General features: G+C 42.5%; 6 protein-coding genes across 8 annotated transcripts; 5 read left to right on the top strand and 1 right to left on the bottom strand.

Moving 5' to 3' along the window:
* Positions 1–67: 67 nt before the first annotated feature.
* LOC135612954 (uncharacterized) lies at positions 68–1,341 on the top strand. Its single transcript, XM_065109810.1, has one exon. It carries the CDS (start codon positions 475–477, stop codon positions 1,288–1,290), a length of 816 nt encoding a protein of 271 aa, XP_064965882.1. The 5' UTR covers positions 68–474; the 3' UTR covers positions 1,291–1,341.
* A 272-nt stretch (positions 1,342–1,613) lies between these two features.
* Positions 1,614–8,447, top strand: LOC135605241 (uncharacterized). The gene is made up of 7 exons (XM_065095107.1): positions 1,614–1,944; positions 3,945–4,091; positions 5,407–5,505; positions 6,602–6,793; positions 6,939–7,058; positions 7,397–7,468; positions 8,039–8,447. The coding sequence occupies exons 1-7, from the start codon at positions 1,687–1,689 to the stop codon at positions 8,267–8,269; spliced, it is 1,119 nt and encodes a 372-aa protein (XP_064951179.1). The 5' UTR covers positions 1,614–1,686; the 3' UTR covers positions 8,270–8,447.
* A 72-nt stretch (positions 8,448–8,519) lies between these two features.
* On the bottom strand, positions 8,520–13,925 carry LOC103975766 (probable serine/threonine-protein kinase WNK4). 3 transcript variants are annotated; one of them, XM_065095089.1, is made up of 8 exons: positions 13,643–13,925; positions 13,328–13,564; positions 11,241–11,278; positions 10,885–11,112; positions 10,572–10,792; positions 10,005–10,162; positions 9,500–9,899; positions 8,520–9,413 (listed from the first exon to the last, which is right to left on the bottom strand). In XM_065095089.1, the coding sequence occupies exons 2-8, from the start codon at positions 13,337–13,339 to the stop codon at positions 8,683–8,685; spliced, it is 1,788 nt and encodes a 595-aa protein (XP_064951161.1). In that variant the 5' UTR covers positions 13,340–13,564; positions 13,643–13,925; the 3' UTR covers positions 8,520–8,682. The 3 variants fall into 3 exon arrangements, with proteins under 3 accessions (XP_064951161.1, XP_018678057.2, XP_009389121.2); XM_018822512.2 differs by having other exon boundaries at positions 13,328–13,442; XM_009390846.3 differs by lacking the exons at positions 13,328–13,564; positions 13,643–13,925 and adding an exon at positions 11,707–12,600.
* A 1,364-nt stretch (positions 13,926–15,289) lies between these two features.
* Positions 15,290–16,682, top strand: LOC135605247 (heat stress transcription factor B-2b-like). Its single transcript, XM_065095117.1, has 2 exons — positions 15,290–15,668; positions 15,772–16,682. The coding sequence occupies exons 1-2, from the start codon at positions 15,384–15,386 to the stop codon at positions 16,399–16,401; spliced, it is 915 nt and encodes a 304-aa protein (XP_064951189.1). The 5' UTR covers positions 15,290–15,383; the 3' UTR covers positions 16,402–16,682.
* Positions 16,683–18,157: 1,475 nt separating this feature from the next.
* LOC103975768 (ethylene-responsive transcription factor ERF026-like) lies at positions 18,158–19,700 on the top strand. The gene has a single exon (XM_009390847.3). The coding sequence runs from the start codon at positions 18,509–18,511 to the stop codon at positions 19,088–19,090; it is 582 nt and encodes a 193-aa protein (XP_009389122.1). The 5' UTR covers positions 18,158–18,508; the 3' UTR covers positions 19,091–19,700.
* A 4,759-nt stretch (positions 19,701–24,459) lies between these two features.
* Positions 24,460–25,187, top strand: LOC135612947 (transcription repressor OFP13-like). The gene has a single exon (XM_065109802.1). The coding sequence runs from the start codon at positions 24,480–24,482 to the stop codon at positions 25,092–25,094; it is 615 nt and encodes a 204-aa protein (XP_064965874.1). The 5' UTR covers positions 24,460–24,479; the 3' UTR covers positions 25,095–25,187.
* The last annotated feature ends 85 nt before the right edge of the window (positions 25,188–25,272 follow it).

Genomic DNA, 25,272 nt, shown 5'->3' with positions numbered 1-25,272 from the left:
GAGTAGATATTATTTGTTACATGTGTTGCGGGATGCTAGGTCGTGCCTTGAGTCGTAACATCAAACGCTAGCGTTGTGATACGAGTTGGGTACTAGGTTAACCTTGTAACGGCCCACTGGGGTGGGTTGGTAGGGCAAGCTGAACCTTTTTTGGGAATAAACAACGAAGCCATCCCCCATCCTCTGCCCATTGTGTCTCGCTCCCGACGCCAAACAAGGAATGGTGAGTTCTGAGGTCCGGATGGCTTGTCATTTTTGGGGAGGCCCCACCGCGTCTACCCCACGAAGACGCTGTTTGGCGAAATGGAGATGAAGAGCCAATCTCGTCCCCCCTCACGGGAGAAACCAATCCTCACCAGATTCCTATGAGTGTCGCGCTTCCGCCGCTCCTCCGGACCGACATAACGTGACAAACGCCATGCCATACAGCTCGTTATAAGAGGCGCCGCAGAGAGGGAGGCCTACACGATCGCCATGGGAAACGACGACGACGACGACGACCCCTTCGCTGATGCGCAGCCGCCCTCCGCGCTGCGCGAGCCCGTCACCTCCTCCCTCCGCCGCCAACGCCTTCTCAGCCAGCCCGACTACGGTCCGGTCCCCTTCCCAGCTCACCACCTCGAGCTCAACGAGAGTGACGTCCTCTGGTCCTCCGCCTCCGACGACATCTTCTCCGCCCCCCCGTCCGCCATCGCCAGCGACGGCCATGGTCTCGTCAACCGCCTCCCCTCTCCCACTCCCGCCCAAATCTCTCGTCTCCCGCTCCCCTCCTCTCCTTCCGACCTCCTCAGCCTCCCGTTCGCGCCGGAAAGGCCCGGCCTCACCGCGGCCCTCGCGGAGGACCTGCTTCCCTTGGTGCATCAGCGACGCTCGGCGGCGAGAGCCGTGCGGCCGGTTGCTGCGACAGCCACGTGGCCCGTGGCGGCGGGGAACGCAGGCTACACTTCAGGGGCTAGCAGGGTGGGTCGCAACCAGTCGGCGCCGGTGAACATCCCGGCGTGGCCGCGGTGGAGGAGAGGGTGGAAAGCCGAGGTCTCGGAGCGTTCGGAGGAAGAGGCAGAATCAGGGGACGCGGAAGAAGAGGAGATGGTGCCACCGCACGTGATGGTGGCGAGGTCGCGCGCGACGCACGGTATTCGAATGAGTGGGAAGGACAATCAGAGTGAGGGATCTCCGGCGGGTGAGGAATGCCGTGCTGCGGAAGACGGGCTTCCTCGAATCGTAGGAAGGCAGAAGCGTGAGGCAACGTACGACACTTCGTTCTACCTGTCAGTATACTCGAGCAGATGAAGAGTGGCTCCGTTTGTATGTTAGATGAGAGCTTGACCCCGTGATTCGGTCTGCTATCTCTTTTCACGAATCTAAAAGAACGCTCAAAGATGTGTCTATTTCAAAATTTATTTACACCCAGAGTTGCCAATGACCAAAACGTAGGACCCACATATGGGGTCATCGAGATAACAAATCATCGATCAGGTAAACGGTCTATCTGTCTGTGTAACTTTGCGTGCGGTTTGGCCGTCTCTTTCGGTGGCCGGTTCAGCCAGATCACCGGTCTGATTATGAAACCCCAAAAAGAACCCACAAAACGCAGACCGGTCCATTTAGCCCGTTCTTACGCTTGAGCTGAACACAGTGTGTCTTGAGCGGTTCAAATCCCGTCCCGAGACGAGGAGCGGCTGCGCTATGTCGGCGATCCGGGGGTGGTGGTGGCGGCGGCAGCCGGTGGTGTCGTGGTGCCGAACCTATTGCGCCTTTCCCGTAGCTGCTCCGAGGAATCCCAGGGCGCCTCCGGCCTTCTCCACCGCTTCCCCCGGCCCGGGATCCAAGAGGGTCGGCACCCACAACGGCAGCTTCCACTGCGACGAGGCACTCGGCTGCTTCATGATCCGCCTCACCAGCAAGTTCTCTGGCGCCGAGATCGTCCGAACGAGAGACCCTCAGGTGCGCTCTTCTTGTTTTCCTTTCCTTTTCATCTACTTATTTGCTTTAGGAAGAACTGATGCCCCCGAATAGCTCCTCGCCCATAAATTCTGAGAACTAGTCCCAAGAAAAGGTCGAAAATGATTGTGTTGCCATCATCCTTACGTTTTCTGTCAAGAAAATGTATTTCTTGTGAAATGGAAGTGGGTAAAAAGGAAGTAAGACAAGAAGATAGGCTAGTTTGTCTTGTAGGTAGGGTTCTATCGAGATTAATACATGTACTGATGAGTCATCGTGGATCGAAGGAAAAAAAACACTGATTCTTGATTGACTTCTTGTCTATTTCACCATGATTCGTAGTTTCTTGGAGGGCAAACGTGTGCTGTTTGTATCTTGATACTTCTTTGTACATCGAAACGGAATGCTAAATTTAGTAATGTTATTGTAAATTGATACTTGTGCCCGAGGATCCCCTTTTTTTTCTTTGCTCTGTGTTAAGTTGCATTCTGGTGTGGTATGAAATTTCAACATCTGGCTCTTATTTGGTCATTATCTTTATATGGAGTGTGTTTATATCAGGTGTTTGATGGAGATTGTTTTGTGTCCTGGAAAAGTAAAGGGTGATTCTTGAGCTATTTAACCATGATTCATAGTTTCTTGGAGGACAAATGTCTGACAGTTTGTGTCTTGATCCTTCTTTGTACATTAAATCGAAATGTTAAATTTGGTAATGTTCTTGGAAATTGATAGTTGTACTCGAAGATCCAGATTTTTAACTCTGTGTTAACCTGCATTCTAGTTTCATGTGAAATTTTAATGTCTGGCTCTTCTTTGGCCATTATCTTTCTAGGGAGTGTGTGATCACGTATTTTTTGAGAACTTATGAATTATTGGAAATGTTTGCACTTAATTTTCATTTACACATGCTAAATATATTTTATCTTTAATGCAATTTTAAGCACCTGCATGTGCGACTTCTTTGTTAAAATGTTTCTTTTTCTCAAATGATTCTTAAGCAGTACATTCGGAGAAACTACTTATGATGAAACTTGTTTAAAGAAGTCCTCTTTTCGCATTTTTATAGAAAGACTTCGTTTGGAAATCCCTGTGGGTCAGTCATACTTATGCTTTAATGTTGTGAAAGAGAAGTTAATCTCATCATCCAATAAGCAACAGTGAGCCATCAAATTAGTCTCCTTACCTGACTAAATTCCACTAAAAGAAACATCTAGAACTTTGAAATCTAAACTATGATAATAATATCACTTACATAACTCTTTACCTATAATGGGGCTATATGACACTAATTAGAGCTAAATTAGGTATCTTTTGATCCACCAAATAGGTACCGGAGGTAAGAATGAAAATATATTCCAAAGTCATATAATAATAAAAATTCTACTATGTAACTTTTTGGGATCTGGTGAGAAGGTTTGATCGGTCCTCTCCTTTTCTAACTTGACCAGGCAAGTCATAATGATCTCTTTACTTTTATTCCAACCAGGATTGAGCAATATGCTCTCTTTTGCTTTCCGAAGCCAAATATGAATCCTCCTGTGACTAAGAGATTGCTATGCTAAACTGGTTGCCATGCTGGAACGGACTCCTTTGCTCTGAATTCTGCTTGACTGAGACGATCAAGGATTGTACAAAACTGTCCTGACCTGAACCATGGCCTTGTCTCAGATAAGGCTAGGCTCTGTTCATGCCTTGGGTTGATGATTCAGGGTTTGGAATCGAGTCACATGGAAACATATGACTGTACTAGCTTTAGGAAAGTTACTGAAACTCATGCTAATACAAATGCTCATATATGTATGCATTCATCTTTATCTATACCAAACAATATTAACGTATCTGTACCATGTATTTGCCACAAACTTTTTATCATGAACTTCATAGGCTTGAAAGTTTTATTTGTCAATTTTGATAAATGTGTTTTGATTGTTTTCCAAATAACAATGCAGAAATTGCCAATTTCGTTCGTATGTTTTGATCATTTTCGGAATAACAATGTGCAGCAACTTGAAAATTTAGATGCAGTGCTCGATGCTGGTGGTGTTTATGATCCTACTCAAGAACGATATGATCATCACCAAAAAGGATTTAGTGAGGTTTTCGGTCATGCTTTCAGCACCAAGCTCAGTAGTGCTGGACTTGTCTATAAGGTAATATACTTTATTTGTACTAATTTGTCTGTGTACACCAATGAAAAAAAGTTACTCAAGGAACTCAATATTTTTAGGCAATACTTAAGAATCTTGTACCATTTATATTTGGGTATTCATTTAAGTTTTTGAAGAAAAATACTTAAAATACAACTCTTTATGATGTGGGTTCCTTTATAGTTGGACTTCTAATCGTCATTGTACCATGACTTTCTTCTGTACTGAGTTTTTGCAAATGATAGATGATTAGCTGACATAGATGGGGAAAAACTGATTATGTCAGATCCTGAAAAGGAAGAAGAATTTAATAATGAGTACTTTCTTAGTAGTATCTCTCTTTGCATGACTACGGACATGATATGTGTACACCAGTGTGGCAAAAATCTTGAAAAGATGATACATGGTCTGATAACACAATTACTGGTGCTATTAATTATTAGTTCATTTTTTTATATAGACAGTTTATAGTTAATAAGTAATTAGAGTAGTATCCCTTATTTTTTAGTGCTCAGCTCAGATTCATGATGCTAGTTTACTGAAGGAAGAACCTATTTGCAAACAGTAACTGGTTATTTATGTATGAGAAATAAGAACTGGATAGGAAAGAACATATAAGAAAACATCTTGCTAGTTGCAAATACATTTACTGTATTATATTGCCAGATACACTCACATCAATATGAATCTTTGTCGGCTGTCATTGGCACAACATTCAGTAAGAAACCTCTACCTGGAAACATCAAGTCGTCCATAAGTGCTCATTGTTGTTTATAATTAATATATAGTTGGACAAAGTATGAGGCTGTGACTCAGGACCGATAGGATCATGGGATTTTTTAACGAACATAAAAATATGAATGCAAAAGAAACTTGCTAGTATTTGTTGCAGACTGTGATTTGACTGTTTTTAGGCTTCAAAATTTGAACTTTTAACCAGATTGATATTTTTTTAATTACCATGTATGAAATATGAATGCCACTGAGCTCCAAATTTACTCTAATTCTGATGTACAAAAGAGAAATTCAAGAACTGATATAGCAAAGTTTATTTTTTTTGTTTTGCTCGTTTGGATTTGTTACATTTCAGAAGTCAGAACCCAGTTTGGAGTTACAGGCTTTTGATTTATAGTTACGATGAAAATGGGACACCATATTATATTTTATCATGTCAATAGTTTGCTAATAAAAATGATTATAGTGCATAGGTTTCCCACCCACGTTGGGTATAGGGAATATACACAACCTTAACCCTGCATCAGGGGAGCCAATAATTATTTTATAATACAATTATGAATGTATTGAACCTTTTTTGCAGCATTATGGCAAGGAAATAATTGCAAAGGAGCTTCAGCTTGATGTTGAACACGAAAACGTGCAATGTGTATATCTTGCTGTGTATAAAAACTTCATTGAGGTACCACAAAATTTACACATTTTTCTGACTGGCCTCTTTTACACATTAACTATGGTACACCTTGGTTTGCTATGAAAATATAGGTGGTTGGTTCCTCTTTGAGCCAATTATAGGTGCTACCTATTTACCTACATGAATGAAAAGGGAGACCTTCATGTGTGCATTTTGTGTGCATGTTTTTTTGCCTGCAACATGCTTGTTGTGCTCTTGCTCTCTTATATTTGATATGGGGATATGTCTGCATGTGGTTTTTCTCTTTTATGAGGATATATTTGATTGATGCATATACTTTAATTAGTTTGCAAATGTAATACTTTCTTTTTTTGTTGTGAATGTTATTTCTGGACATTAAATTAAATACCTCCTTTTGCCTGAATTGTTCATTTGATCTTTGTTCTGATTCTTTTAAGGTAGGCCCTACCTCCATAGGTTAGGTTGTGAGTGACTTTTAAGGGATGAAATTTGCATTTTTTAGAGCACTTGTCGTTACTTCTAACAAGATAAGAGTTTGAGTACACATGAAAATCCTTTGTGTAGGCAACATTGTTACATGATTTTGGAGCCAATACAATAATTTAAAACATGAGATCCTCATTATTTTATAAAGGATATTAGGTTTTATTTTCTACTTAATGGAAAATAAATCTTGATACATAAATTTGGGAAAGATGGTATATTTTTTATTCAATTATTACTTGTGCCACTAATGTCCCAACATATGAGAATGCTATAGAAAGAGTAACTTGACTGAACTTAGATATGGGTCTACATCAAATCCATCAATCATCATTTATAAGTTCATCCATATTGATCAGAGAGTGACAATTAATTTCTAGAGGCACATAAAGTAATGATATGCCTTTGGTGATGCTGATCATATACCGGAAAGTATTCAAAATTTGATGAATACATGTGATTCATATAGATATTCATTGCTGGAATGCAAGTGTTAATGAGCTTTGATTTAGAGGAATTTCTGTTTCCTATCTGGCAGGTATCTTTGAAGTTTACTTGTGTCTTGTGATCCTTTTCTCATATTTGCTTGTATTCACTCATGAAAAAGTAGTTTCTAATTCTTATTGCCTTTGTTTAACAGGCAATCGACGCCATTGATAATGGGATCAATCAATATGACACTGACCAGCCTCCAAAATATGTGAATAACACACATCTTTCTTCAAGAGTTGGTAGTCTGAATCTTGAGTGGGTAGATTCTGATCACTCATCTGAGGAGGAGAATGCAGCTTTTCAGCAGGCAATGATGCTTGCTGGTGGTGAATTTTTGGAGGTCTTCTCCTTTTCATGTGCACCTTTCCCCCCTATCCAAGTCCTTCTGTTTTACATGCTAGTTATGGATTTCTTAAATTCTGCAATAATCTTTCTCACCATATAGAATATATAATGTTATTCTAATCTTGTTCTTCTGTGGACAGTGTGTGAGGTTTCATGCTAGATCCTGGTTACCTGCAAGATCCATTATTAATAAATGTCTAACCTCGAGAGGAAATGTAGATCCCAGCGGAGAAATTATTGTTTTGGATAGATTTTGCCCTGTAAGTTTGTTCATCTTTTTCCTTTTTTTTTTGTCTTAGTGGTAGCAGCGCTAGTTGCATTTGTATCTGATTTACATGTTCTGTCAGTTTTGGTTCTCTTTTTTTATTTTTGGCCAGTTTGGAAGTCATTGCATTTACTTGTTCGCTAAGAATTTGTTTTTTATGGTCAATTAATTTGCAACATTATCATCATGAACTTGTCATCAGTTAACCATCATGCTGTTTAGTTATTTGTATGTACCTTTTCTTAATGAACTGTTGTTTGATAAATCCTGAATACATAGGTTCATTCTCCTGATTGAGTTTCTATATAACGTGTTTTAAATCTATTGTTGCAGTGGAAACATCATCTATTTGAGCTTGAAAAGGAATTGAAAATAAATCCTCCCATCAAGTATGTTATTTATCAGGTATGATCTTGGTACTCATGCTATCCCTGTGGGAGGGAGATGTAATATACTTAGAGATATCAAGACGTTGTGGTGTGCCGTGAATAGATACATTGCATGGAGCTGAATGAATTTGCTTTTAATGTACAGCCTAGGATTCTAGCTTGATATTTTTGTATGTAATAATGTTACAGCCTTTTACGAGAAGACCTTCGTTGAACTCCCTTAAATCTCTATTAGACAGACATGCCTGAGGATTCCATTTCTTGGCCAAAAAAAAAAAAGTATTACAATGTAATACTTGATCTGTACTCACTCTAGTATGGCTTGAGTTCTATTTGATGATGCATTTAAACGCCTCTCTTTTTATCATTTGATGTATGTAAAATTTTGATATTCAAGTTAAAGAGGATTGGTACAAGCCATACAAATTTTGATAAATCATGCTTCTCTTTGCTATTATCGATCAACCAGTTTTTTTTTTTTTTTGTTCATTGACATAGTTATCTCATGTCAAACATATTGTCAGGTTTTCTCTCTGTATCTTTTAATGACATAATAACATGTTGGTGCTGTAACTTTGGATGGCAGGATGAGAGGAGCAAGAACTGGCGTGTGCATGCCGTCGCGATTTCTCCGGAAATGTTCGAGAGCCGACAGCCTCTTCCACAGTGCTGGAGGGGCTTGATGGACGATGAGCTGTCGGAGAGGACCGGCATCCCTGGTTGCCTCTTTGTCCATATCAGTGGATTCATTGGTGTAAATCAAACCTACGAGGGAGCACTGGCTATGGCAACAACCGCTCTCACAACACCGTCATGACTGAAAGAAACCATTTACATCTCTAGATTGCAACTGAGAGCATCGTAACTAACCTTCTTGTCGTTTTGCTTTTTATTTAAAGCTAGTTTTGGGGTTGAACAACAAATACAGGAGAATTGGAAGATCCTGAGACATTAAAATTCAAAAGAGCAAACTTCTCAAAGCAGTTTATGCTCAATACGATCTGGAGAATCATATTTGAAACCTCAAGCATTTATGCTCAATCCGTTCATCAAAAATTCATGGAGGATGATACACTTACACACTATATTTTAACTTAAAATAAAATGAACATTCCACAAGGTTACCCGACAAACAATAAAAAAAATCCATATGATGACCAAAAAAAAAAAGAAAGAGACAAAATGATCAAAGAGAACATTTTGAGATGTAAAAGGAAGAGAAGGATACAATTAAACCCCACTCTTCCTTGTGGACCACCTCTTTCTGGCATTCTGCAATGCGTCCTCTCGCATTGTCGATAGCTCATAAAACCAGCGCTGGTATTGATATTCAATCATGCCAAGCTCCGCCCTCAACTCATTATGATCTTTGTCGGTTAGGGAGGGTGTCGAAGAGTCCTTCAGAGAGAGTCCGTCGACAACATCACAAGCACCCCTGTCTCCTTTGGAATCGACATCAGTGTTATACCCACTGAAGCTTTTGGAACTCCCAACAAACATAACTGAAGTGGCCGACCGTTGAGAAACCTTGTCTGCCCCATTAACCCCACTCCAAACAGAATCATAATTGACAGGTGAAATTGCCTCATCCATCTTCTTATATGATGTGCCATCATCATTTTCTGCAGTTTCCAGTACTGTGGCTCCTAAGTTCAACTGAGATAAATCAGCATGCTCATAACCTACCTCGAAATAAACACTAGATTGTGGAGATAACTCGGATAAAAGTTCAGTATTGTCGTAAGCTCCGTATTCCTTGCTTTGGCTCAAGTTCTCGCTGGAACAGTGATCAGCAGCAGGTCTCCAACCAGGTATGAGTTTCATGATCAAGAAATCAATAAAATCAGCTATAAAGACGACATCGTAATCAGATAGATCTAGTTGCTCCACCATTTCTGCAGCGACTGCGAGTGCCGTATCCGAATCCAAGTAGAACAGGAAATGGATATTCCTCACTCGACCTGCATCAGTGATGGGCAGGAGATGAATAAATGACAACAGAGTAGTTTCAATGAACTTAATGTCAAGACCGTGCAACTTTACCCACCGTAAGTGTCAGCTATACGCAAAACTAGCGACACAGAATTGTCATCATTTTTCTCTCCTTTCAGTCTAAATTCATTATTTCTATTAGTTCTTTGGAATTCCAATGCAGGCGTAACCGCTGTTAAATTACTATTCTCGGTGCCAGTACTAGTTGGAAGTGGTTTGTAATCAGAGTCAATGTCCATGGATAGAGGACTTGAAGGTAGATTCATCATATTAAAGATACTGCTGGAAGGCTGAACATGGTCTGGAAGAGGTTCCTTGATGCTATTATTTTGAAGAAATGGATCTTTCAAGAGCTCCTTGGCAGGCGACCTCTCTGAAGCAGAAACTAAGCATTTTTCAATAAGATGGCGTACTTGAGGATCCGTTACTTTAGCAAGAGCAGCAGGCTTTATCCCCTACAGTATTGCAAAAGAAATGGTTCTTGGTAAAACAGAAAGTGGGGAAAGAAGACACTTTCACAACTAGTAGGACAAATATGGCTCATATTGTAAGCAACTTACCGACATGACTTTCTTGTAAATCTGAGCTGGATTCTTGCATTCACTGTATGGATATTCAAGCGTAATCATCTCCAACATGCACATACCAAAAGAATAAATGTCAACTAATTCATTGTACTCCTCCTCATAGAGCTCTGGGGCCATAAACTCAGGAGTACCTACAAGTGGAGAGCATTAAACAAAATTCAGTTACCAAACAAAAGAATGTGAACATCCAATGCAATCAATATGACAAGTTACCAACTGTAACATCAAGAGATCAGTACATGACGATATAAGAAACATGGGCGACAACGACAAGATTAGATAGGAGATAATTACAACTTATTTACTATAACACCAATAATAGAAGAGTCTTGGATAAGTGATAATCAGGATAACTGCCCGTTGTGTTTTTATGATGGACGGATAAGTCATCATTCGGACTAACTTATGAGAACTACTTGAGAATTGAATTTTTCATTATTAGAGATCATCTCCTACGCCATTGTGCACCGAGAAGTAAAGAAAGCAGTTTTGTTAGTAAGAACAAAAAGAAAAAAAAAAACAGAGAAGCTCTTTTCTTACCAATAACGCTTCGAGCGGTGGGCTGTAGCATGACAACGGCCAACCCAAGGTCACCAATTTTAACTTCTCCATGGTTGCCATTCACAAAAATGTTGTCACATTTCAGATCTCTATGAAGAATAGGAGGTTTGTGGCCATGGAGGTACTCTAGACCTCGAAGGATTTGCCTTGCCCAGCTTTTTATTGCCTTCATGTCCACATGTTTATGCTTTTTACGGTATCTACAAGTTCAAAGACCAAATCCACTTAAAAAGGGTATTCTAATTTCTAACCAAGCAAGCCAAGCAACAGATAGTAGACCAGAAAAACCTACTGCCTCAGACTTCCAGAAGTGAACAGCTCAGTAATGATGTTGATGGTCTTGTTTTGATCATCAACCCATGAGGTGTAAAATTTGATGATGTTTTCATGATTCAAGGACTTCAGCAGGTGAACCTCAGAATACAACCGTTCAAGGTTGTCAGCAGATTGCAGCACCTCGTTAATTCTAACTTGATTCCATGCAACTTCTATCCCATCAACCTCATCGAATGCTTTATAACTACACGGCACCAATGGAACATAAATCTAGATGATTCATACACATCAACAATGCTTTAAATTTTCCAGGTGAAGCAAAATAAAAAGATTATCATGAGAAAAGGAAGGATCAAATCTTTTGATACTTACACGGTCTTGAATGCTCCTCTGCCCAAAATCTCTTTGTACTGCAGCACCAGGCAACAATTAAACCAAATGAGAGACACATCCAAATTAACAAAACTGTAATTAGAGTTCCCGAACTATAAAAATTCTCATATCAGTAGTAAAAGCAATTATAAATGGGATAAAATCAAACTAAATATAGCAATCACTTGAAACAGAATCAAGAACATGACTGTGGATTCAAATTCAATAAAAAGAACAGTTAGCAAAAAACAAAATGCCACGAAATTGACAAATTAGATGGATCGACAAAACGAACTCTCATGCAACTACAATGAGCAGTGCTTTCTCGACAACAATTCTCTAACCAATAAAGCATGTCCTCCCAACTAATGATGATGAACTCAGAAATTCCAGGTGACAAGAAACGTCGTTCTTGACAACGATTCTCATGCGAATAAAAAATGCAACCTAATGATGATGAACTCACACGAAAATATCGTCCGGTGGGATCAATCTCGACGCACTCCGTATCCAATGTGCTGCCGCCGTTGCCACCGATCCCCAAGTTTCCGGGGAATCCGTTTATGAAAAGCGGTTCCATTCACAACAACAACAAGAAGAACCACAAGAACAGAGAGAGCAACTAAATCTTGGAGACGAACACTACAGATGAAGAAGGAAACGAGGGAGGGGAGGGAAGGGGAAAGGTATCAGAGCCGCCGCGGGACGATCCGGCCGCGACGGCGAACTGCGGGGAACGCCTCGAACGAGACGGAGTAGGGACCGTAGGCCGACCGCATGAAGCACGCGCGAGCGACGGCCAGGGTCTCCGCGAAGGCCAGATCCATCACCCCGCTCCCGTTGGTGGCGCGGCGCCGGCCCCTCATTCTCCCGCCACGCGCGGCGCAGGGCGGTCCCACGGGGTCTCCATCTCTTAATCGCGGGAGGGGCGGCAACCAGAGGAGGGGGAGGAGGGAGGGCAGCCGCGGGGCCTAGCCCCCCTACAAGCACGATCGAAAGAGGCGGGCAACCGTCACCATTACAAGATTGGATGGAAAAGGAGGAAGAGAAGAATCGTGGCCGAACCAGAACACAAAAGAAAGAGAAGAGGAGAGAGAGAGAGAGAGAGCAAAGAAACCTGAAGGATAAATGGTTGAGGAGATAGAAATGGCGAAGAGGAGCGAAAGAGAAGGGAAGGTCTAACAAGTGTTCGGTGAAATGGCCGCTTCCCCTTCCTATTTCTTTATTTATTTGGGTTAATTAAACCCTTTCTTTCTTTCCTTATTTCTTTTCTCGTGCCTTTATTTACTGCTATCTTTAGGCGGTTTAGGCTTCGGCCATCCGCCACTCGTACGTAGGATGGACTTTCTCGAGACGTAACATTGGGATCCTCTCCAATCGATATTTTAAGTTGGATGTGAAATCCTCCAATCTCGGTCGTTCAATGGAGTGAGACATTCATCTATCGACTTTACGAGTACGACTTCCTTCCTATGTAATTGGAGAGGATCCCACTGACACCTACGGAGGAAGCAAGAACTTTATGATGGACAAAATGAGAAATATTGATATCAAAATGGGACGCCACATGATAATAAATGTATGATTCCCTTTCTATGGTTTCAAGTTACCAAGTTGGGAGTGTTTAATCATCAAATTTGTGATGTAATTATTTATTATGTCGCTGTAATCATCAATTATATCAATATAACAATGTTTTCCAATTCTTCATTAGTCAATTATGTATGAGTCATTTTATGTTTATTTTTCACTCATTCGATATAAAGCTGTTAAGTTTAATTAGCTGTTGGGATTAATTAGTGATATTATACATATGTATTTATGTATAAATACAGGAATCTGTATTTTAATTTTTTGACATAAATGCACACGGCGCTATACTGTCATTTCTTTTCAATTAATATTCTAGAGAATTTCGATTAATACTGACATAAATGCACACAAAACGATCACTAATAATGATAAGAAATTGGTCTAGAATGCATGAAGTAATGTTCACAAGGACACTGTAGGTCTTGGTCTTGGCGATCGTAGGACTCATCTTCTCAACATATAAAACCTCAAGGCATAGAAAGAAGATAACAAACCTGGGGATTCATTCTGCTCGAGAAATATCATCAACTGAGCAACCCCTAATCAGAGAGTTGATGGCTATCAGACATGCAGCCGTCAGTCAGATGCTTGGTGCAAGTAAACAGTTCTCTAAGAAGAATAACAACAAACACTTGAGTTGCAGCACTAGACTGATGTATAAACTGAATCAATGGAATCCCTATCAAGCAACGCCATGACAGAGAGGGCGGAGAGCTACACTGTGCTAATTTCTGTCAAGCGAATAGTAACTAAGAGCAGTGATGTACAAATGGAATTAATGCGAACTCGACCGAGTAGAATTTGCATACCTCTCGTTCCTGCGCTCGCTGCTCTGTTACAAGAATCCAAAGAAAGTTCCCTAGGAATCAAACGAACACTCGTCTGCAAGTGAAGGAGAACTGAGACAGTTGCTCTCCATGCCTCCTTCCACGGAATGCATCTTGCCCAGGTGAGTATTTCATTGGTGAGGCCCGGGGGAGGCGGCGAATGGAATACTCACTTGAGCAAGAGGCCTTGCCAATGGGAGGATTTGACTGCCATTAATGGGAGCTTTGTTTCCCCCTTCTTATAGAGCCGCTTAACAACGGGGTTCATCTAACTCTCGCTGCTTCGCTTTTAGGTGTGCCCTAGTTTGATGGTTCGTTGCAACCGCCGCGTACACGAGGAAGAGTGGGTTTGTTGTTGGACCATCGAGGTTGAACACGAGGTCGCAGTCGATCGGCACGTGATGATGACCCACGTGAGCGGTCATGCGTCGTTCAGCGAGTCTCATTTTGATCGTCCATCATCGTCCGTCAAAGTTCCACGACTATTATCCTCAATAAAAAAAATGCAATGGATTTAGACTGCCATTATGTTCCGATTGCGATTACCGACTCCGTAACTATCAGAAACATGAGGCGACCAGCACGCTTTGACCCTCTTGTCAGCCTTCTCCCGTTGAAAACATTAGGAGAGACACAGCAACATGCTTTCTCGGAGTAAGTTGGATTCTCCAGTAAAGGAAAGCGCGTGAGAGAGACACCACCTCGGTTGACTTCTTGGTGTGAGAGGAAGGAGACTTTGTGGGGTTCCTTTCAAGGTCCTTAATTGACGACATTCTAAAAGAACACGTCCTAATAAGTTCAACCTTAATGATTGACACGTCCTATTAACTAAAAATATGACGTAAGACGCGATCTATTCACCTTTTACCCAACTCACCAACTTTTAACGAAGAACAAACTCCGATACTCGCAGTCAAACTCGTACCGGCTGCGAAAAGAAGGACTTGAAGCCAAGTTTCCGCACAATCTAGACGACGATCTTATCCGTTGTATCACTAAAATATGATCATATTTTCTTCCCAAATCCATCTCATCAATGCAAGTCCACTTTTTCTTGGGTTGTATTCGGCGAGGTGGAGTGCACGTCCACGACATCCGCACGACAAATCATCGATGGACAGTGACAACCATCCGCAGCCGTCCATCAATCTCCAGATCGGCTGCCAGCCCGCCACGGCGACATTTCGAGCTGGGTCTAGTGTTTCCTCCCTAGGGCGGCGCACCGGAGCGGTGGTCTCCGAGGAGGGAAACTTCTAGATCGCCCGCCCTCGAACCCCACCACCACCTCTTGCAACCCTTCCAAAAGTGTTGATTCGATTCGGCCTCCATCGGAACCGACAACAGAACGCTTGCATTGTCGGTTTGGTACGAGCCACGTGTACGTCTTACTTCGTGCGTGGAAGCTGGATGGCACTCTGAAACTTCGGCTTCGGAATGGATCTGGTCGCAATCTCCGATGCCTGATTTTATTTTGCGGGGAGCGGTGTGCAGTACACTGAGCACGCTTTCCAACCGAAAAGTTGACCGACACACATCGGTTTGCGATAATACCCTCCCGGGAAGGTTCTGGAAGCTCGGCTTCTGGGGTTTTCTTTCCGTTTCTTCTCATTTGATCTCACCGCCATTCCTGGTTCTTCCCCCCTTGTGGTTTATAAATGAAGACACACACCATCAGCGAAACTTCTAGAATATTTTGGATACCGAAAAGGTTCTGGGGCATCCAATGGGTCACCCTGCAAAAACATTGCAGCCGACCGAGGGGACGGAGCAGGAGGCCCCGCTTCATCCGCCGCCGCCGTCGTACGAGGGACAGCGGGTGATGCCCACGCCGTTCCTCACCAAGACGTATCAGCTGGTGGACGACCCCGCCATGGACGACGTGATCTCGTGGAACGAGGACGGGTCGACCTTCGTCGTCTGGCGGCCAGCCGAGTTCGCCCGCGACGTCCTCCCCAAGTTCTTCAAACACAACAACTTCTCCAGCTTCGTCCGCCAGCTCAACACCTACGTGCGTTCACCACCCTCCGACGATCCGTGCTTTTGTCTCGGTTCGATCGATCCCCTCTTTTGAGGTCCTTTTCTTCTTGGAATTTTGGGTTTGAGTTTCGCAGGGGTTTCGGAAGATCGTACCGGATCGATGGGAATTCGCCAACGACTGCTTCCGCCGCGGCGAGAAGGGGCTCCTCTGCGACATCCACCGCCGAAAGTTCTCGCCGACGCCAGCCCCGGCGGTGTCCGCCCCTCCGAATCTGGTAGTCTCACCGGTCAATTCCAACGAAGAGCAGGGCCTTTCCTCGACATCCTCCCCGAGCTGTGTGCAGCCGGCTCCGGTGACGGCTGGGTGGGCTGCACCAGGGACCAGCGGCGGGACCTCGGACCTCGCGGAGGAGAACAGCCGCCTGCGGCTGGAGAACAAGCAGCTGTCGCAGGAGCTCGGCCAGATGAAGGGCATGTGCAACAACATCATGCAGCTGATAGCCAAGTACGCCCCGAGCCGCCAGTTCGGCCGGGCGGTGGAAGCCTTGGACATCGGGGGAGGGTCGTTGACCACGACGCCGCTGGACATGTTCATGGCGAGGTCGTCGCCTACGGCGGCGGAGGAGGAGGAGGAGGAGGAGGAGGCGGCGGAGGGGAGTTCCGGCGGGGGAGGCACCACGAGGATCTTCGGCGTGTCGATCGGGTTTAAGCGGAACCGCAGAGAACACGGGAGCGCTGCGTCGCAATCCGTGCCGGACGCGTGACGAAACATGAAGGCGCGAACGCTTAACGAAAGATGGGGTTGCGCCACAGTGGGAGCACGTGGAAGGGAAGTATCGTCACGTGAGATATATATATATGTATATATATATATATATATATATATATATCTCTCTCTCTCTCTCTCTCTCTCTCTCTCTGGTGTCTCAGTAAGTAGAATATATGGTTAGGGATTTCCGAGGTGTCAACGGAGAGGACAAGTGGTGTTTGCTGACTCGTGTGCCGTAGAGGACATCACATCGATAATAAATGCCCTCTTCCTTCCTTCCGCCGCTTTTCTTTCATGGAAATTGACGAAGGAAGGTTGCACGGCTCGGCCGTAGGATTCACGTAATACGCGTGGTTATACCTCTGCGAATCGTGGAGTCACCGATGTGATGGATCTTAGGAAGTCAATCGTAGCACGCGTTGACGGCTGTTGCATCCAACTCTTCACCATATGTTTTCCTTTGCTTTATTTTACTGGGATTTCCAAATCAGAAACTGGCCATCAGTAACAAATAAAAGACACGATATGATAATAAATGGAAAATGTCTCTCTTGCGTCATAAATACCAGATGAAGCTGGTTTCAGCCTTAGCAAGAACATCACCACCAACATGATAAGTTTGTGCCCGACAAGTCGCCGAAATCCTCTCACTTTTTGCATTATGCTCTCACGTCAAGCTTGCAATCTGTAACATCATGCCCTACGACTCTGTCTGACAGACAGCTTATGGCTACATCAACGAGCAGACGAGTGACGTGCGTTCTCTCTCACCTCTCCATGCTCTCGACAGATGGTAGTCATCTTCGTCGCTACAAGCACCTTTGAGTTGACAGTATCATGTTTTGGATCAACATGAGCCTTCTCTGATCTCACTCGACTTCGCTGCTCTCACATGGAGTTGCAGATGGATGATGGGGAGGAGTCGAAGAAGAAGAAGAGGAGGCAGTCTTCTCGATCGACCGCAAACGCACACTTAGCCCTAACACACCAAGCTATTTCATCTGCGGCTGTTCCTGTCGTGTCTCTCGACTTCATCTTTGGATGTCGGGTTGATGTCCGTCGCTGGCCTTCGTGTCTCGTGACATGGCTTTGGAATGCGTCCAATCAATCTACAGTACTACCTCTTCTTCCTCTGTTGTGACTCAAGTCGTAACATCTAAGGAGTGGTGGCTTAAGTTATACTCTATCACATGATGACACACAAATATTTGCTGGAAATTTCATTAAGAAAATTACAATTATCATGAACAAAAAACCCATCATGTATGTTCTAAATTAAACAAAGATTAAAAAGCTATGATACAAATTAAAAGAAAAAAATAACTTATTTTAAGCAATATTTTTTATGGGGATTTCTTGCATATCTTTATGAAGTTTGGAAACAATGCTTTGGTCCTTATAAATTTTGGTATACCATTTACATATTCTCCTTACTGTAATATCAATCTAAAAACTCAGATTAACTATGAATATGATTATCAACAAGCTTAAGTTAAACATATACATAATATAAACAGCCTAAAGCACTTTTAGTATTTTTATTATTATTATAAAAGTATTTGCACAGTAATATATATATGTTGAACTTAAATTTAGAGAGATAAATACAAAAAAAAAAAATCACTAACTTCAGAAGAACATATATTACATGTAATTTTACCTTTGATGCTTTTCCATGATTGTGCTGTCCCAAGAAGCATGTGGAGCAAACCAAAGTTGCAGAGATCACTACGCTTGTGGGTCAAAGACTTGTGCCCTCTTGAGCTCCCAACAATTAAAAGATTCACCCACTAGCAAATGAAGGAAGTCAACTTGACCTGCTCACCATCCATTGTGGTTTGGTCAGTTAACCCTATTCAATGTTCTTGGATGCCTGCTAGCTATCATTTCTCTTTCCTCCAACACCTTAAATGCGTTCATCACATCCTTCTCCTCTCCTATCTCTCCCCTTTGTTCCACCCACCATTGCGTTTGCTGTCCAACGACCAGAACAACGCACATCAAACGACATGATCATGTGAACCACCATGGCTTTGGTAGCCTAGGGTTGTTTTGTCGCTCTTCTTTCTCTTTCCTTGGTTTGTTTTCCTTCGTGCAGGTGCATGGCTGACCGGGGCTCGGACATGCACCGTGATTCACACGTTGGCGGCCGGCCGATGCCGCTTCGGCCACCTCCTTATGACCAGGGAGGAGGCAATGCAGCGCAGCGGAGCGAGACGCACACGAGGACGGAGAGGGCGGCCTCCGGGAAGCACCCGAGCTACCGCGGCATCCGTTACAGGAGCGGCAAGTGGGTGTCGGAGATCCGCGAGCCGCGCAAGGCCAGCCGCATCTGGCTCGGCACGTACCCCACCGCCGAGATGGCGGCGGTGGCCTACGACGTCGCGGCGAGCGCGCTGCGTGGCGCCGACGCCGTGCTGAACTTCCCCGACGACATCGCGTCCCGTCCCGCGCCGGCCTCGCCCTCCCCGTCCCACATCCGCGTGGCGGCCGCCGAAGCGGCCGCCGCCTCGCAGCAGCAGCTAGGAAGATACGTAGACGAGGAGGAGATATTTGACATGCCGCAGCTGCTGGTGAACATGGCGGAGGGGATGCTGATAAGCCCACCAAGGCTGAGCCCGCAGGGGTGCGAGGAGGACTCGCCGGAGGCCTCGGAGGGGGAGAGCTTGTGGAGTTATCCTTAGCGGCATCGCCAAGCAACAGCAAGCAGTGGGATAAATGAGTGTGTGGAGTGATGCATCGACATCAGTGCATCACATCATTCTAAGATCATGCATGTTGAAGCATGGACGGATCACAGGCTTTGCAAACAGGTGCAGTGGTGGTACTGTAAGATCTAGGTTGCATGTGTGGCGTTCTTCTTAGTTCCTTGCTTGGGTTGTGGAGTGGCGACAAAAGAAGAGTTTGGAGGCTACCGCGGGCGTGGCCCTACGCATCATCAACGCTCTGCAAACACAGCGAAGGACGTCGAGCTATTTGCTCTCAACTTGTCTGCCGCATTAAGAAACCGCGCGCGTATAGGACGACTCCGTCGGTACAGCAAATGCGCTCCCCACTCGTCCATAGAGCTTCCAAAAGACCGCGTCGGTCTCGCCGGATTAATACAGTTTTCCCCTGCGAATGGGTCCCCATCCGAAGGAAGAAGACACATTTGTGGGTCCAAACACCAGATCCTATTCCGAGCTCTCCATTTCACCCACAGATTCCACTGCTCTGTCTCCGATATTTTATTTATTTATTTATTTAGGGGTATCTCAATCCAAAAGCACCGAATGCGAGAAGAGATAGGAGAGATAAGAAATCATGAAAGGAGTTTAGTTTCATGAATATATATATACTCGGTCGGTACAGGGTTGGATTAAGCTCTTGAATATCACCATGATTTCGCTTCTCGATTGTCACTCGCTCATACGATAAAAAAACATAATGTGTTTTAGATTATTTCATCTACAAATAGTATAGAATATCAATCATCTTGACATCATAAAACTCTTTGATAATATCGGACTAGATGGGGTTCTCAAACAGCAAATTGTTCATCACTCGCCTGCACAATCAAAGGTGATCCTTGTATAGAGATGACTATATATATTTGTAAATATCAAAGTTGATCTAGAATTCTAATTATTAAAATTCTAATTATTAAAATTCTAAAATTATATTGATATTTATTTATTATATATAATGTGTTGATTATGTGATCATATTTAATTAAGTAAGATATATTATATATATGATTGGATTCTAATTATAGTTATTGACTAATAGAAAATAAGTATATGTTAAAGTATGATTCTTAGAAGATAACTTTGGGATGGGAGGAACTCTCCTAGTAACTTATTCTAGATCCTTTATTTTTACATCGAAATATTATTAGTTCCAATTTATTTGATTTCAATCTTGACATAAATTTTTTTTCATATTACAGATAACATAATTATAAATTTAATACTAACATATCATTCTCAAATAAATTTTATACCTAACATGCTAGTTTGATAATGATTTACCAAATTCATTTACAAAAGACTAAAAACTCAGATAGATGTATCAAATCCACGTATCAAAGTTGAGGATTTGAAACGTAAAATTTTATGCAAAAAATATTAGTTTGATATTGATACACTAAATCTAGTTATCAAAGTTGAGAGTTCAAATTAACTCTCGTCTAATAAATATTTTCATATATTAATTAGCTTAAGTAATAAATAGTTTGACAGATGATAGTACGATCATTCTTGTTCATTTTAGATATGATTATTTACAATGATTGATGTGTGGGACTGATGACAAGAGAGTAAACACAAGAGGCTATTATCCTCTCCGTTGTTTGGTAGCGTGAAGTCCACATGATTTGTCGACCTCTCATTTTGATACCAAAGCCTCACATCCGTGTCATCGATGGGTTCCATACATGACTACCTACCGTCAACGAGAAGGTGTGTTGAGTTGCTCACATTAACATCTCATTGAGTCCCACACACGTTTGGCATTTGTGGGAGACCAAATTGGATGAGGATATGCTCGGAAGGGGTCCTCAAAGGACTTGAAAGATAACATTCCCCTTCCACCTAAAATAGGAAAAGGAGTTTCACCGCATTCACATCACATCATAATCAAGCTAAGGGATTTTGTCGAAAGTTGGAGTTAACTCAACGTGATCTAAATCCTAAGATGTATGAATATCCTGAGTAGTTTTGAGGTAGATCCGGAGTGGCTCCAAGGTGAAGGGCAGAAGGCATCACATACACTAAGTTTGATCTCATAAAAGGTTTCTCGATCTTATTCCCTCAACGTTCAAATTAGTTCGATGTCCTTTATGAAAAATGAGATTTTCTCCAAAAAAAAAAAAAAAATCCTTCGGTATAACATTGAGAGTTAACTTTTATATCTAATTTACGAAGAGAATAATTTACAATTGTCTCAGTCTTTTTTTAATATTTTATCTACGTAGACAACAAAATGAAGACAAGTCCAAACCATCTCCCTTTGTCAACGAGAGCAAATAGATGAAAGATGATTTAAACCTTCTTTTTATATCAATTTTTATATAATGATAAATATCAAATGATGATTGACAGCCAATATGTTTCCTATTATGTACTATCAACGACGACACATGCACTTTTTGCTGTCCGCAATCCTTGGGGTATGTAGGAGTATGCATAGACACAAGTGGTAATATAATAGGATACAATATCAAAGGTTTATCAGATAAATGAAGATAAATGATTAGCTACCTCTTTCTATTTTATTTTTTTTCCATCATGAAAGAGATTATATTTAGTAGGATCAGTAATACAAGAAATAGATTGTTGCATCACATGTTCAAATTCATTTGATCTTTATCCCTCTTGCTCTAAAATGGTTTGGGGGCAGTAAATTGCCTTCCCAGTTCCTCATCAAAATAGATTTCCTGTCAATTCAATCGACTGACTGATTCCATGTCTTCTCATTCCAATCACACAATCATCATTAACTATCAGCTGCACACTAATCATTTGATGAATAGAAAGAATGGAAGTGAGACTCCCTTTACTGAGGCAAGAAGAAACAGAACCAGGGGCACCAGCTTCTCAGCTCATGGGTGTCTTCTCATGGCAGATGAGGTAGTCACAAAGCTATCAGTGTTTGATAGATCTGATGAAAGGGTGCAGACAATTCCCATTGTTCTTGAGCAGCTCTTCAACCAATCAAACATGCACCATTCACCACAAGAAGACATCAGACTCTAGCCAATGATCCAATTTGCATGTTGGTATTAGGATAACAAAGTGGAATAGAGACACTGACAAATATGGTGGACCCATGCAGCACATAAATTAGTCCTTGTTGCAGGATATAATGCAAGATATAGACCATCTACATCACAATGATATGATCAAGTCCTGAATGCCAAGAATTCAAATATCAGAAGAATTAACTGCTAATAACAATCAAAACAACAGTCTTGGAAGAATATGAATGAAAAGCAATCAGATACTTAGAGGTATGGCAAGCAGGAGAAAACACAGTCTGGAAATGTAAATCCAGGAGGAGCTAAGTAGACTTAAGTTGATACAGTTTAAGTAATAATCACCAATCTGCAAAATAATATATATATATATATATATATATATATATGTTTAATCTGATCTAAGATAAGGGAACATCTCCCTCATTACATCCTATTAATACCCTCCCTATCCCTCCATACCATGGAAATTGATCTTCATGTCCTAAAAGTCACAAAGCAATCCACCAGTTGCATCAGCTTATCTGAAGGCAGAAAGTGACATACACTTGGGTGTCACTTGATTCAATCAAATGTGACATTCGACTGTAATTGCTTTTAAAATGTTGAAAAGAAGCACTTTCTTAACTTCTACTTTCCTGAAGACACACTAATGCTAAGTTAATATGGCCATCTGACATGATAATGGCTAACATAAATAAAGGAGCATTTGTGCAGTAAGACTAGGTTTGGAGGATAGAGTTACATGTTGTCAGTGTCATCATGATCTAAGCTACAGATTGTAATTTAAACCAAAAGGAAGTATCAGTAGGGAGCACAAAATGATGTAAACTTTTATAACTCTATTCTATGCAATTAATGGTGCATTCTGTAAGGAACACTACATGGATCGACCAGAAACAGTCACCTGCACTCAGCAACATTGATAAGACATGGAAAGCCAAAAAGAACAGATTACTCCTCTGTTTACCAGAGCTTTGAAAGCAAGCATAGAAAATGAGATCCCCAAACCTGAAGCAGTTCATTCAACAACACTAGACCAGTATAGAACACAAAACTTTATTCAATGGAGAAGAGGGTTTCCTGAGATCAGTGATCAATGAAGACAGTAAAAATACAGCACCCTCAAACAGCATCAGAAACATGTCAGGCATTCTTTCAAACACATTACAGGAATGGATTCAGAAAGGTGTAAACAATAGAAGGAAGCTTTCTTTTTTTTTTTTGGTTATCTTGTGTAATGTAGTGCACTATAAAATAAAAAGAGAAAAGAATACAATTAAATTCTTCATTTCTTCAATATCCCTTTTCCTCTTCTCTCATCTATTGTCAAATTAAGATCTTCATATGTAGAAGTTGACGACTGTGTGTGTGTGTATGTGTGAGTGATGTATATGGCTCCTATCGTCCATCATCTTTTAAAAGCTGCTATGTTAGCATAAACTCAAAACCTGCACTTCACTGTTTCATCTTGTCTTCGTGTTCTCCTACTGCGTGTGTGTGTGTGTGTGTGTGTGAGAGAGAGAGAGAGAGAGAGAGAGAGAGAGAGAGAGAGAGAGAGAGAGAGAGAGAGAGAGAGAGAGAGAGAGAGAGAGAATTGGGTCAATCATGGCAATGCAAGGGTGGGAAGAACAATGGATGGATGAGAGTAGGACCATCTGCAACAATTCATTATCTTTTGGCACCTCATGACGCCTGTGGCTGGGCCACGCTCTTCTTTAGTTCGTCGTTTTCATCTCAACCACCATGAACGCTCAATCCAAGCTTCTCGCTCGTGGTCTTAGCCAAACAGCCCTCCGCTAATTGGCCACAGCGTCGATCCGGTGGTCTCCTCTCTCGCCCTTTCACCACTTCCTTCGTTTAGGACGTACTGTTCCAACTCATCCTTTTGGTGTGAGATTGATGGAGCAGTCCATCGAGATCTAAGAATAATACATCTCAATCCTTGTTCGCTCATCATATACTCCCATCCCAAACATATCCCTTTGCATATGTAGTGTTATAATTCATCCTACTCGATTACTTTATATGAATCGATCTAATTTTATGGAATAGCTTTGAAGTATCAGATGAGATTTGAAATAAATATATGGAATGAGATTTAGAACCTTTTAATATTTGATAAGCGAATCTAACGTGAGTCACATGTTTGGTACGCCCCCATGCATGCAATAATTCACAGGAATATAAAAAGTACTGATGGCTATTTCGACCAATCTCGTATTTGGTCAACTAGATCGAATGTAGCCTTTTGGAGCCTAATTAGGTCAACAGGTCTTAATTATTGGAAGATTTCAACCTGTATATAGGCATGGCAACTCGAAGGAAGGGGTGAAGATATGGAAACCCTCAAGGCCTCCTTCAAACATCTCCAAGGAGCCATCACCAGCTTCAAACCCATCAGCCCCATCTGCATTCAAGAGGCCAAAACCCAATCCTTCAGGGAAGGAGACCTCTTCTCTGCCTTCCGTTGCAGTACCTCTTCCACCTCGTTCGCCCACGAGGAAGAGCTCACCGCCATGCCCACGCCTTCCTCCTCTCCGGGCGGTCCCCTCAGTTCCGGCAGGTTCTTCTTCTCGCCGTGCACGACAAAGTCCATACTGGAGGAGGCCAAAACCGAGAAGAGCACCCCAAACGTTCCGCCATCCGCAGGCAAGGCGGCGGCGGCGGCGGCGGTGGCGGCAGAGACGACGAGGGACTCCTTCTACCACGAGAGCATAACGATGGCAATGTCGTCGGAGGACCCGTACCAGGACTTCAGATCGTCCATGGAGGAGATGGTGGCGGCGCACGGGCTGAGGGAGTGGCACAGCCTGCAGGAGCTCCTGCAGTGCTACTTGAGGCTGAACGAGAAGAAGAACCACAAGGTCATAGTGATGGCTTTTGTTGACTTGTTGATGCATCTCATGGATCAACAACTTGCTGCTGCCTCGGTAAGATATAGAGATCCATGAGCACTAGTAGCTCGAGCTTCTTGTCGATTTAGACGCATGTTCGTGCCACATTGTACCATCTTTTCCAAGGTATGAATCGATGAGAATTGATCAGCTTGATCTGAAATCTTGATCTCCATTGTCGTGCCAGTCACCCATTGCACTTACAGAACCCCCTTTGCTTGTGCTAGCATACTCC

The sequence above is a fragment of the Musa acuminata genome, chromosome BXJ1-2, assembly GCF_036884655.1.
Source record: "Musa acuminata AAA Group cultivar baxijiao chromosome BXJ1-2, Cavendish_Baxijiao_AAA, whole genome shotgun sequence".
Classification (NCBI taxonomy): Eukaryota; Viridiplantae; Streptophyta; class Magnoliopsida; order Zingiberales; family Musaceae; genus Musa; species Musa acuminata.
This window is presented reverse-complemented; position numbering and strand designations above follow the sequence as displayed.

Bases quoted from the DNA above. Each gene is read 5' to 3' on its own strand.
- LOC103975768 (XM_009390847.3), top strand. From the start codon at position 18,509: ATGGCTGACCGGGGCTCGGACATGCACCGTGATTCACACGTTGGCGGC.
- LOC135612947 (XM_065109802.1), top strand. From the start codon at position 24,480: ATGGAAACCCTCAAGGCCTCCTTCAAACATCTCCAAGGAGCCATCACC.
- LOC135605247 (XM_065095117.1), top strand. From the start codon at position 15,384: ATGGGTCACCCTGCAAAAACATTGCAGCCGACCGAGGGGACGGAGCAG. The intron at 15,669-15,771 runs GTGCGTTCACCA...TGAGTTTCGCAG, and splicing joins TCCGCCAGCTCAACACCTAC to GGGTTTCGGAAGATCGTACC.
- LOC135612954 (XM_065109810.1), top strand. From the start codon at position 475: ATGGGAAACGACGACGACGACGACGACCCCTTCGCTGATGCGCAGCCG.
- LOC135605241 (XM_065095107.1), top strand. From the start codon at position 1,687: ATGTCGGCGATCCGGGGGTGGTGGTGGCGGCGGCAGCCGGTGGTGTCG. The intron at 4,092-5,406 runs GTAATATACTTT...CCTTTTTTGCAG, and splicing joins GTGCTGGACTTGTCTATAAG to CATTATGGCAAGGAAATAAT. The intron at 7,059-7,396 runs GTAAGTTTGTTC...CTATTGTTGCAG, and splicing joins TTTTGGATAGATTTTGCCCT to TGGAAACATCATCTATTTGA.
- LOC103975766 (XM_009390846.3), bottom strand. From the start codon at position 11,820: ATGGAACCGCTTTTCATAAACGGATTCCCCGGAAACTTGGGGATCGGT. The intron at 11,113-11,240 runs GTAAGTATCAAA...GGTGCCGTGTAG, and splicing joins AGAGGAGCATTCAAGACCGT to TTATAAAGCATTCGATGAGG. The intron at 10,163-10,571 runs GTAAGAAAAGAG...CTCCACTTGTAG, and splicing joins CACCGCTCGAAGCGTTATTG to GTACTCCTGAGTTTATGGCC.